The sequence below is a fragment of the Triticum dicoccoides genome, chromosome 1B (assembly GCF_002162155.2).
Source record: "Triticum dicoccoides isolate Atlit2015 ecotype Zavitan chromosome 1B, WEW_v2.0, whole genome shotgun sequence".
Classification (NCBI taxonomy): Eukaryota; Viridiplantae; Streptophyta; class Magnoliopsida; order Poales; family Poaceae; genus Triticum; species Triticum dicoccoides.
Genome location: NC_041381.1, coordinates 693,177,685 through 693,189,366, shown reverse-complemented (window position 1 = coordinate 693,189,366; position 11,682 = coordinate 693,177,685). Strand labels below are relative to the sequence as shown.

General features: G+C 44.2%; 1 protein-coding gene and 1 long non-coding RNA gene across 13 annotated transcripts; one reads left to right on the top strand and one right to left on the bottom strand.

Annotated features, from left to right (window-relative positions):
* The first annotated feature begins 63 nt into the window (after positions 1 to 63).
* LOC119349759 lies at positions 64 to 8,966 on the top strand. Of its 11 annotated transcripts, none has more exons than XR_005169523.1 (9): positions 230 to 865; positions 937 to 1,022; positions 1,319 to 1,458; positions 1,893 to 2,001; positions 2,251 to 3,215; positions 3,914 to 4,028; positions 7,123 to 7,241; positions 7,619 to 7,666; positions 8,220 to 8,966. It is a non-coding gene; the product is annotated as an uncharacterized LOC119349759 (long non-coding RNA). The 11 variants fall into 11 exon arrangements; XR_005169525.1 differs by having other exon boundaries at positions 257 to 865; positions 3,129 to 3,215; XR_005169521.1 differs by having other exon boundaries at positions 67 to 865; positions 1,319 to 2,001.
* Positions 4,039 to 6,431, bottom strand: LOC119349758 (ATP-dependent DNA helicase PIF1-like). 2 transcript variants are annotated; one of them, XR_005169518.1, is made up of 3 exons: positions 5,002 to 6,431; positions 4,839 to 4,917; positions 4,039 to 4,612 (listed from the first exon to the last, which is right to left on the bottom strand). XR_005169518.1 is itself a non-coding variant. In XM_037617844.1 (2 exons), the coding sequence occupies exon 1, from the start codon at positions 6,360 to 6,362 to the stop codon at positions 5,007 to 5,009; it is 1,356 nt and encodes a 451-aa protein (XP_037473741.1). In that variant the 5' UTR covers positions 6,363 to 6,431; the 3' UTR covers positions 4,039 to 4,917; positions 5,002 to 5,006. The 2 variants fall into 2 exon arrangements, 1 of the variants encoding a protein (XP_037473741.1); XM_037617844.1 differs by having other exon boundaries at positions 4,039 to 4,917.
* Positions 8,967 to 11,682: the final 2,716 nt, after the last annotated feature.

The window sequence follows — 11,682 nt, the reverse complement described above, 5'->3', positions numbered from 1 at the left end:
TAGAGGGATAAAAAATATTGGATTGTTTTTAGTGAGATAAAAAGAATGAATTGAGTCTTGATTGAAAAAATGACAAATATATTCATGTATTAAAATTTAGAAAAAATAAATCTAAATAAAAAGGTGATTTTTTGAAGAAAAAAAAAGCTTGCTAATATCACTCAAAAAAATTGTGTGGGGAATATCACTCAACTTAGTCTAAGTCAACCGAAATCTAACTACATCTTTAAAAATACTTTAGTTTTGGATATGATTCATTCGTTGCCTACCTAGCAGCTAGCTTGGTTTCCGATTCAAGAACGCAATCGGTAATTAGCCGGTAAAAAATCAGCCGGACGGTTGGGCTGGATCGATTGGACTTTTGATAATTTTCCTGACCCATATCAATGCATCTAGCATCGCCACCTACCTTCAATTAGCCACACCGTCACCTACCTTCCCACCGCCCCTCACATTTCTCCCCGTCGTTCCCCATTCTTCCTTGGTCGCCAGCTCCCTCTCTCCACCTCGTCAGGCCACCCCTCCCCTTCGTCCCCACCGCCAACAAGAGGTTCGCAACCCCTTCTCTTCCCTGCGTTTTCATCGAATCCGGTCGCCCAAGTGGCCGAGGAGGTCCCCCAGCTGGCCAGCTCGGCATGCTCGCGAGCATCCTAGCGTTATGCTCCGTCGGATGCGCGCGACTTCCCCGCCCCTGCTCTTCCCCGTCCTTCTTCGAATCCGTCCGCCGAAGTGCCCAAGGAGGCGCTCGAGCTCAGCGCACTCACGGGCGACCCAGCGCGAGGCGGGCGCCGAGGCCCGCAACAAGCCAACAAGGAGCGGGCGTGGGTGCGCAACAATATCTGGGCACAATTCGATGCCTCCACTGGTATGAGCAAATCAATTGTTGCTTCCTTCTCTCTGTTGCTTGTGGAATGAGCTAATAATAGATCGCTTCAGCTGAGCCGTGGAGATGTGCAGGAGCCAGTGAGATACGGCCACCTCCCAGCCAGTTCACCAGCCTCCGCGAAGATGTGTAGGAGCCAGTAAGATATGACCATTGCATGTTCTCACATTTTATCTCTCTAATTGATTCTCACGGCTCAGCTCCAGCTTTCCTTAGCTAGTGTACTGATTAATTATTTTGCAATTTGCACAAGTCAATAATATATTAATGTTATGAAATGAATTCTCATCGCTGTATTAACCATCAGGATTAATTCTGATTTGATCGTAGTCCTTAGACATTACTTCGTGTCTGGATTATCCTATCTTTGCAATTAAATTTTAATTCATTCTGTGCGTTTACCATGTACTAATGTACAAATGTAATTTCAATTAGGTGTGCCTCTGTGTGATGTGTTATTCAAGATACCTCTACATATTTCCCCCTTCTTAATGAAAAGGCAGCGCTTCTGTCGGTTCCCCAAAAAAATTGTGTTATTCAGGATATAATGGCACTCGATAATGCTTGCTAAGAAGGTATGCAATATGAACTGGACTGTTGCTTGCCAGATGACTGGAAGATGGGTACTTCATCCTCTCTTTTTTTGTGAAGCAAGATAAATAAGGTTCAGGCATTGTAATGAAAACTGCAGATTTAGCTAAATTCAACTGATGGTGTAATATCTCTTCCTATGGGCAGAAGTAATGATATCTTCTTAGGAGTAATAAGGCGTCGCTGCATAAATATACTTGACTTTCAAATGAGTGTGTCAAGAGGTTTAATTAGCATCGATCCCTACTGTAATTATAGCTGGATATCTCGCTCCTGTACTATTTGAAAGTCAATTAGATGTTCAGAATAACAGAAATTTGCTAGATAAGCTAACATTAGAAGCGGAAGTAAACATTAAACAGTTCAGATAGTGAAGGTGAATATCTGATATGTCATCATTGTGTGTTTCCTGTTGTAGATAAATTTGCTTGCAGGGCTCTTGATGATATATCCACTTTCATCAAATGCTTAAGGGTATGGTCACTTGGAGAAGACATAGCTATGACTACAAAGATCTGTTTTTTCAGGTGATGAATTGTAACCTTATATCCTTTATTACTTGGAATTGAAAATCACAGGAAACAATCCGTAATTAATTTGGAGAGAATCTTTTATTCTTTTCTGTCTTGCTCCTGTTCAGTATAGGATGTACTCCCTCTGTAAAGAAATATAAGAGCGTTAGTGTTCTAAATGCTCTTATATTTCTTTACGGATGCAGTATATCATTATCATTATCATGTAACAAATTTACCGTAGAAAGTACAAAAGTTTGGCAGATCACCATCAGGTGCAGACATACTCTTTCTTCCACATACTACAGTAGTACCCCTCCAATCAGATGTACAGAAATTTGCTTGCTAAAAAACTAATCAATAATCCATGAAATTTAACTGGATTAATTAAGGATCAAGCCACTCACCTTGTGGCTAATCCACCAGATCCATCTCTCCACGTTCCTGCATGTGAAGAATTGATCAGTGCTTCAGGTCAGAACTACTGCATAGTGCATACCTTATACATGGAGCCCTTACTAAAAATTCAGAAGAATATGCAGAATATCCATTTTTATTGACATAGATATCTGCAGTCCTAGACAAAATGTGACCATAATCCACACTACTACAAGTGAATTACTATATAGCTACCTTATGGGGCCTATATGCCTGATAGTCATATCTTCTTGTTTGGCAAAGAGTTCACCAGTTGCACTTAGTCTTGAATGGAGAAGATTGCACATGCTATTGTACAACTGGGCAATGGTGTGGAGCTCCATAAGCGACGGCGGCGACTCTAGCTGTCCTTCTGGCCTACACATCCCAACGGAGAAGCTTTAGAAACTAATCTGTTTACTCCTCGTTCAGGATCAGTAATGAACATATTATTACACAAATTAATTTACCAAAACCGGGTTCTCATTGTTGGTGATGAAAATGTAGCAACATTGACATGGTTTTTGTCAATACTACAACACTATTGATGCAGGCTTGACACACAACTGGATTATAGATCAATTATCTTCTCACTTCAGTAACACCATGATCTTGTGCTTGCTTTTTGAAAATCATGGAAGAACAACCTGTGATCTGGTACCAAGTTTTGGCACAACCATTAACTCCCAAAGTGATTCACCAGAGTGCTTTATGCTTTCCAACAGGTATGCATCGTACAAGATGGATTTATTCTTGACCGATTGGAAGCATACCGCAACACGGCGTACACAAGGGCTAGCCTAAGCATGCAGGTAGATGGATTATAGACGTCTTGTTAATACTGGTGCAAGAATGCAATTTCCATGACCAAGCGCAACGTCGGTGGATCTGTATCTTTGGGTTCAGAATTTTGAAAGAAAGGGGATATGGGAAACAAGAAGAGGGGAGCTCTACCTTGGCTAGGATCCATGACGGCGAGGTAGCACCGCCGACTGTTGGGACCATGTGTTGGGCGTCGCCGGCGCCGGTGTCGTGGGCAGGCGGCTTGGCCTACTCGACGGCATAGGCGGCCTCGATGGCCTGGAACTCCACCTCGCTCGTCCGCGACATCCCAGTAGAAATCGTCGGCGTCATGGGCGGCGCAGCCACCGGAGCTAGGGCTGGGCGACGTATGGAGGTGCGGCGGCGTTGAGCGAGAAAAAATTGTGATGCCGATCGATCTGAAGGGCAGAACGTGTGCGGGGCAGACGTGGGTGGCAGAACATTGAATCTGAGCCATCCAATCGGATGGCAGACCGCTGAATGAATCTGTGCTGTTAGATTTCATTAGATGTAATTGATCGTGGGGTGCAGGTTATCCTGTGTACATTTTGTGGTGTGGTTGTAGGAGAATTCATGTTTGCTCTTTTAATAGTAGTGTAGATACATTTTAATACAAAAATATTGGTTTCAGCTCATCGGAACGTATCTTTGATTTTGTGTGTGTTTTCTCTTACCTTTTTATATACAGATACAGAAGGTTTAGTTCAGTGGCTGTGCTGGACAGGAGGGGCCAGGGAATTGCTTTAAGTTGTTCCAAGAGATGTGAGCCTGATAAAATGATGACATAGCAGATTTCCACTGTGGTGAGTTTCGTACTTAAGTTTTATATTATATTATTGCTGATCACGTGTAAAATAAAATTTTGCAATGAGAAGATACATGCTAGTTATTTCAACCAGCTTAAATTTTTCTGGTAAAACAAACTTTTGTCCTGGACGTATGTTCAATATAGTAGTAATAATGCTTGACATTATCAAGAAGCAAGTCGTGTACAATATATTATTAACAGCAATGATGTGTGTTCTTCAGAATTATATGCATAAACAGTTGCATACCCAAATCAGTTACATTAAAACATAACCCATTCGGTTAATTATCAGAACATGGAAATCTGATGGCCCAAAAGTGGAGCACAATCTCAGCTGATGCTGAACTATAGGCTAAACAGCAAGTGAATAGCAAAAGCTAATAACTATGATAGATTGTTGATGTTATTAGGACTGTATCATTTTAACTTTGGGTGCCTCTCTTCATGTGCTGACTCCTTTCTTTATCCTCTTTCTCACGGAGTACCTCGACACTCAATTTGTCCTCTACCTCTTCCTGCCATGAATGTCTGTTCAACCTTTTTTCTATGCAGTGTTTCTCACCTGACAAACTTGAAAACCTGAAATATTGCAATACATCAGCACATTATACTCATAGAAAAATATTATGCATGGAAGCTCAAAAAGAACACAGTAGCATACATTTTGCTCTTATCATCTGAAAAAAGGTGTCGGCACTATCATTATGTATGCCTACTCCATCTGATTATTACATATCACGTGCGTACCCCATCTGGTCATTACATACATATCAGGGGGGATCAGATGGAGAAGCAGAGCTCTCACCTTTTGCTCGATCGAAGAAGATACCCTTGTGTTCATCCACCTTACCTCCTCTTCTGTTGCTTATTCTCCTTCGCTAGACCTGCAAATAAAAACAAATAATGTTAGATCCACAAGTAGTTACAGATACAATAACAAGGTGCAAATAAATGCCGGAATAGCGCACCTGCCTCATCTCCCCAAAACATCTCTATAGACAATGTTCTTGGTGCTTTTCCCAGATTTATCAACCTCGTTGTTTGGCTTGGCCAAAATCCGCGTCGTCTCTCTGGACACTCCCCTTGACAATGCAACATATAGCTGACCATGTGAGAATACTGGCTCGGGAAGGTAAATACCGACGTTTGGGATAGTCTGACCCTGCGCCTTGTTAATTGTCATCGCAAAACTCAGGCGAATGGGGAACTGTTTCCTCTTAAGTTTGAAAGGAAGTGAGATGTCCTCCGAGGGCGACATAGGGATCCTAGGTATGAAGACCCTCTTTCCAGCATGCTGACCACCAACAATCTCTGCGTCGATTGCATTATCCTGGAAGGCTCTAATCATAAGTCGTGTCCCATTGCATAGGCCATTATGAGGGTCGAGGTTCCTGAGCAGAATGACCGGGCAGTTAACCTTTAATCTCAACACATGCGGGGGCAAGCCATTTGGTGTGATCGAGTTTAGAAAATCAATCGTGTAATTATTCTGCAAGTCATCCTCGATGGAGTCGAAGCTATGGTATAACTTTTCTGAGCCTGGAAACCTAGAGATCATCTTGTCATTCAGGTCATCGACATGATCGTTCTTGGTGGAAAGAATAGCACGTGTGCTCATATACTCTCTCCATCTAGCATTGGCATGCAACGATGGGAAGACATTGTCGATGAGTGTGTTAATAGCTTTCTCATCCTCGGTATAGCCGATCACAATGTCGTCAGGGAGACGCACATAGTCGTCGCCAATTGTCTCTTCTGTTCCATTGCCGATCCGTAGGAGGTATTCAGAGAACCAAGGATCAGCCTGTGCTCGCATATTGCGCGTGAGGCGTATCTTCCGGGTCTTCTCCCACAGATAGGATCTTAGAAGTGTAGCATCCGTGATATGTGCTCTTGTCCCACGTGTCACAACGGGGAGGACCTGCCTGAAATCCCCACCAAAGACGACAACCTTTCCCCCAAATGGCAAAGAACAGTCCATTATGTCCTGCAGGGATCTATCAAGCGTCTCAACTGCTTGACGTTTTGTCATAGCGACCTCGTCCCAAATTATCAAGGAGGCTTGTTTAAGCAACTCCGCTGTACCACTCTGCTTTGTGAAACTACACATGCTGTTGTCAGTGAGCTTGATTGGAATTTTGAACCTGGAGTGCGCAGTCCGTCCTCCGGGCATTATTGACGCCGCTATACCTGATGTAGCAGTTGCAATCGCTATCTGGCCCATCGAACGCACCTTTGCAAACAATGCCTTGTACAAGTATGTCTTGCCGGTGCCTCCTGGACCATCAACAAAGAATATCTGGCTTTTGTGTTCCATCACATGATCCATTATTTCATTGAAACCAGCCAGCTGTTCATTGTTCAAACTACTAAATAAATCTAGGTGTTCTTTGTCCACGCTGACTTGCCTCTCCTCTGTTACCTCTTTGTACTCACCGTCAGAAGAACCATCGTTCTCAACCAAATCCGGAAGTCCATAGCTTGTAATATCTTTTCCCATGGATTGCAACATATCCCTGATATCTCTGAGGACCATCTGCTCAAGTGCTGCCTCATTGGATTGATTACGCCGGTAATCATCAGACATTGAGGATCTTATAAGTTTTTGGACCAATACATAAGAATGCAGTGTAAGGGAAATTTTACCTCGGGCCAACGGCTGGGGTGTATGAGGTACATTTTGATCGACATTAAGCAGTGTTGTTGAAGCCTGTTTCTTCTCACGGGCCTCACGCCGTCTTTTAAGGATATCATCTTTATTGCGTGCATAGTACTCTCTATTCCTCTGCTTCTTCAATTCTTTGGGGTCTGCATAAGTAGATACCGCAAGTTAGGATATAAGTACATACCGCAAGTTAGGATATAAGCACCAACAAATACAGTATGACATTTTTAGGAAAAGGCTGGCGATAATTACCCAATAGTCGGTTGTTACTTAGATCCTGAAATGGGGTGCGCGCTCCCGCACTCTTGGGAGATGACATACCCTTGGCCTACATATGAATATTGCTATCATAAAAAATTGGGAAGTTGATAATGTGCTTCATCAAAGTCGTATTTACATTATTAATAGGAAGTTGTAATGACAGGTCTCCTTGCAGGACCACTCTCAGTGGTTGGCCCTCCTGTTCACTTACACAAAAACAGAAGGCAGAAGATGATATTGGCCCTGCTGTTGAGCCGCAAACATAGAATGTTGCTTTGGCAGGTACAGAAATTGTGATTTATTGGTGCGGAAATTAACTTCTATTCTTTATCCTGACGTATCTACTTGGGACAATGAAGCTATATTTTTTATCCCCACTGCTAGATGTAATCTAAAATATGAATTGCTATTTTAGTTCACGCCAGGTATAGGACATAGGATGCATGTGTCAGTTAGGCTGGAAATCGCTACAGATGTGTAGTATTGTGTTGTGCACATGTGTATATTTTAGAACTATATATTCTGAAAATTACAATTCTGAGTATTGCTGCAACAGGTCAATAAACATTAGCACAGATGTGTAGTATTGTGATGTGCACATGTTTATATTTTAGAATTATATATTCTGAAAATTACAATTCCGAGTATTGATTCAACAGGTCAAAGGAAGAAGCAGGTCGAAGGAAGAAGTTTAGACTAAAGACATGGTTTGTTCTCTCCTAACCTCTCCCTCTAAGGGGATAAGAGCGGCTATAGTTTGTCCCCTCCCTTTGTCGTCAAGATAGTCTCACCAAGTTTACAAACACCTTAATTTCTTACCAACGCATACAACTCCATTTAAAATAAAATCAGGCAACCAAGTATGCAGATGGTTATGACTTCATCAGAAAGTAAGTAGGCATCACATGCACTTGCAACCTGTTTTTTACAGTTGTCAATTGATCAAGTGCCTTGGAGCTTAATTATCTAGAATGGACAGTGAAGGTAATGGCCCTGAGGGTATGGTGCGAACATATTGGCACATATGTTAACGAAGTAAGTAAAAGAATAATGTTCATATGGATTACATTTACAAATAACTTCGAAACCACAACTCTAAAATATGAATGGCTATTTTAGTTCACACCAGGTCTAGGACATAGGATGCATGTATCAGTTAGGCTGGAAATCGATACAGATGTGTAGTATTGTGATGTGCGCGCGTGTATATTTTAGAACTATATATTCTGAAAATAACAAATTGGAGTATTGATGCAACAGGTCAAAGGAAGAAGCAGGTCGAAGGAAGAAGTTTAGACTAAAGTGGAGAGAAGAATTTTACAGCTGCGTGTATCCGGCTGGCTGCGACGGGCAGGGCGGGCTGTACCAGTGGGGATCTCCCGTAGGGATGCCACGCTGCGAGGGCAGGATCCTGGGCGTTCCCTGGCGTCGCTGCCCTGGCGACCTTGCTGGAAGTTCTGTGGCGTCGCTGCCCTGGCGACCTCGGGGAAGGAAGCGTCGCTGCTCGCGGACGGTCTCCACGTTGGTCGGCAACAATGGCGATGACATTGGCGATGGTGCGACGGTGCGATGTCGAATTAATTTTGTTTCCTTATTTTACCAGGAGATCAACGTGGTGTGATGACGAATTAATGTTGTTTCCTTATTTACCTGGAGTAGAGCGTGATTGTAGGGGGTGGATGCGGGGTGCTGGAGGTGGAGCACGGTCAGTCAAGTGGTATTTCCTAAGTCCACACCGTACAGGCAGCAAATGAATGATGGCTGTTAGATTTAGATGTGCGGGTATAATTGTGTGGTGTTGATTGTTCCGTGCGTTTTGTGGGACAAGTTGCCGGGTGTACTTAGCGAAGTTCTTGTTTGCTTGTTTATTAGTAGTAGAGATAAACATTTTTCTCCTTGGTTATTGTTTTTTTTACTGGGCTACTGGTAACCTATCGCTCTGAGTTGTAACTAGAGAAAGCACATATCTTCATTATTTTTTTGTGGATTAGCATATATCTTCATTGACGTTGCAGTTCTCATACCGATTTTGCTATGTGATGATCGTCTTATGGTACCACTGGAACTCGACTACTTGCATAGGTTATCCTGTCTTGTACTTTTTTCTTTAAGAAAAACTTCCAATCTATTAATCATCTGTCACGTCAGCACAAAAGAATACTACAAGTAACAAAAACTACATCCAGCTCTATAGACACATGAACAAAGGTGCGACATCATCGCCCTCCCTCACCATAGCCAGGCAAATTTTGTTGTAGTAGACAGTCAGGAAGTCGTCATGTTAAGGCCCCATGAGATCATTACACCAGAATAGCAACCGCCGTTGATGAATAGAAACGTAGATCGGAAGGATCCAACCTTTACACACATGAATGAAGACGGGATCCAAGGGGATCCACCGAAGACCAATGCTGACTGAATCGCACGAGATCTACTAGAGACGCACCTCCACACGCCCTTCGCCCATGCTAGACGCACCGCCGAGACAGGGGTTAGGCGGGGAGAACCTTACTCCATCTTCAAGGAGCTGCCGCTGCCACGCCTCCTAACCGACCTCAAGAAAATACCTAAAAACATAGTAGAAACCCTCTTGTTGGAGGGTCGGGGTCCACCGCGCCTTCATGGCCCTAAGGCCACCGAAGACGAGATGGACCAGCAGCGGTGCCGACGGGACGTAGATGAAACCCTAGTCTCTTGTTCACCTAATCACGAGGTGAAGGGGTACCGCTTTGTTCTCTCCAACGACTAGTATTCAGATCTATATATGCATGACCATCTCTCATATCTTTCACAATCCTGCCTCCTCTTCTACTTCTCTTTCCCAATCTCTGTACCATCTCTCCACAAGAAAATGAGTCGCCGCCGTAGTTTGGCCGACAATTTTGCGAAGATTCCTCGTTCCAAGATGAGGAACTCAAGATGGCTGCTCTCATAGTAGAGAAAGAACATGCACGGTTGGGTCCTCCATGCCATGCAGGAACACTTAGAGCATCTACAGCCGGACGTCTGAAACCCTCTCTAATACGTCCGCGGACGCGCCAGGTCAGTGACCGGACATGAGAGAAGGCCAAAAAATGACTCAATTGGACCCATCATATCATCCCTATATGTCTAGGTTATCCGCGAACCCTCATATACATCTCAAATGTAGGGAGGATATGAGGGCTCGTAGACGCTCCCGGGCGCGCCTGGTTAGTCCACCACGTAGGACGCGGCCCCACCCCGTACCACCTTTTCTTTTTCTTTATTCATTCTTTTCTTTCTCTCTTCTCAGCTTACCAATCATGTGCAAGTGCCCAGTCATATGAGAAAAAAAATTGAGGAGTGTGGCTGCGCGGACGCGCAAATAGGAGCTCAAAATAGACACGTCCGGTCACTGACCGGCCGTGTCCACGCGCGTTTAGGAGGTCATATGTGTTATGTCCGGCTGTAAATGCTCTTAGAGGATGCTAATTTTGCGGAACGATATGTAACTGGAGCATTTGTTTAATTTTCGGCATACTAGGCACTCTTCATGTTTCATTTAAGTTTTTTGTCGTAGGTATAGAATGTATTGTTCTCTTTTTCCGCGCATAGCATGTTCTCTAGAAGCACATGATAGCTATTTTTCTGTGAAAAGAAATAGTGCTGGTGTTCCTGGTTTACATCATTATCAAAAGTTAACCTCGGTAATTTGAATCCTATCTTAGGGCATCTCCAATACTGACCCATAAAACGAATACCATATCCGTCCGTGAATACGTCCGTGAATACGGATGCGGGAGCCCTACCCGGAAACATTTTAAATCGGCTTTAAACAAATCAGACAAATTTTTTTAAACACGGTGGGTTTCATTTAAGTTTGGACATAATTTACAAAATTAAAACCCGTACCTAATGACCACCTCGTATGTTTGTCAACCCTGCCCTGCCGCACCGCCATCGTCTTCGTCCCTCCAGCGGATGTGCATCGCAGGCGCACAACTTAAATAGCCGTGACCAAGCCATGCGAAGGGGAGGTCAGCCTACTTCAATGCGGTGCAATGGCGGAGTTGGTTTCTTGGGACACGACATGGCCACACCCGAGACGTCATGTCCGTCGGCGTCACTCTCGGTCACGTCGCGCGACATCAATGTTGTGCTCTTCGTCGACACGAATGTGGTGCGGCAAGCAATGCGGGTGTTCGATGGAAAACGCGGGAGAGACGGGTGACCAATGCAGACACATGTTAGATGAAGAAACACGTCAGGTCATGCGGTCCAGACGGTTGTGGAACGGTTGCGGACGATTTAAGAGTCCGTGTTGGAGATGCCCTTATTGGATATCAACTAATCTTATCGATGGGTACTCACTATTGGAATCAGCTACTTTGCCATCTGCCAGATCTTTGCCGTCCGCTAGCGGACGGCAAAAAAGCTCTTTGCCATCAGCCACCGGAAAGCCGACTACAAAGAAACGGCCGAAGGCAAAGAAGCTCTTTGCCATGAGCCATATCTTTGCCATCCGCCAGCTGACGGCAAAGAGGGAGGTGGCCCCCGCCCACCCGCCCATTTAAAAAAAACTTAATGCCCCACCTCTTTGTCGTCTGCTAGCGGACGGCAAAGAGAGAAAACGGCGGACGGCAAAGAGCCGATTAACTAACGGACGCCACCCCCGCCCGTTACTCTCTCTTCTCTTCCTCTCTTCCTCTCTCCTCCCCGACGCCCCGCCCTAGCTAGATCCACCGCCGCCCCCGCCGCCTGG

What these genes read in the sequence shown, in the direction of transcription:
- LOC119349758 (XM_037617844.1), bottom strand. Translation starts at nt 6,362, where the DNA reads ATGGATCATGTGATGGAACACAAAAGCCAGATATTCTTTGTTGATGGT.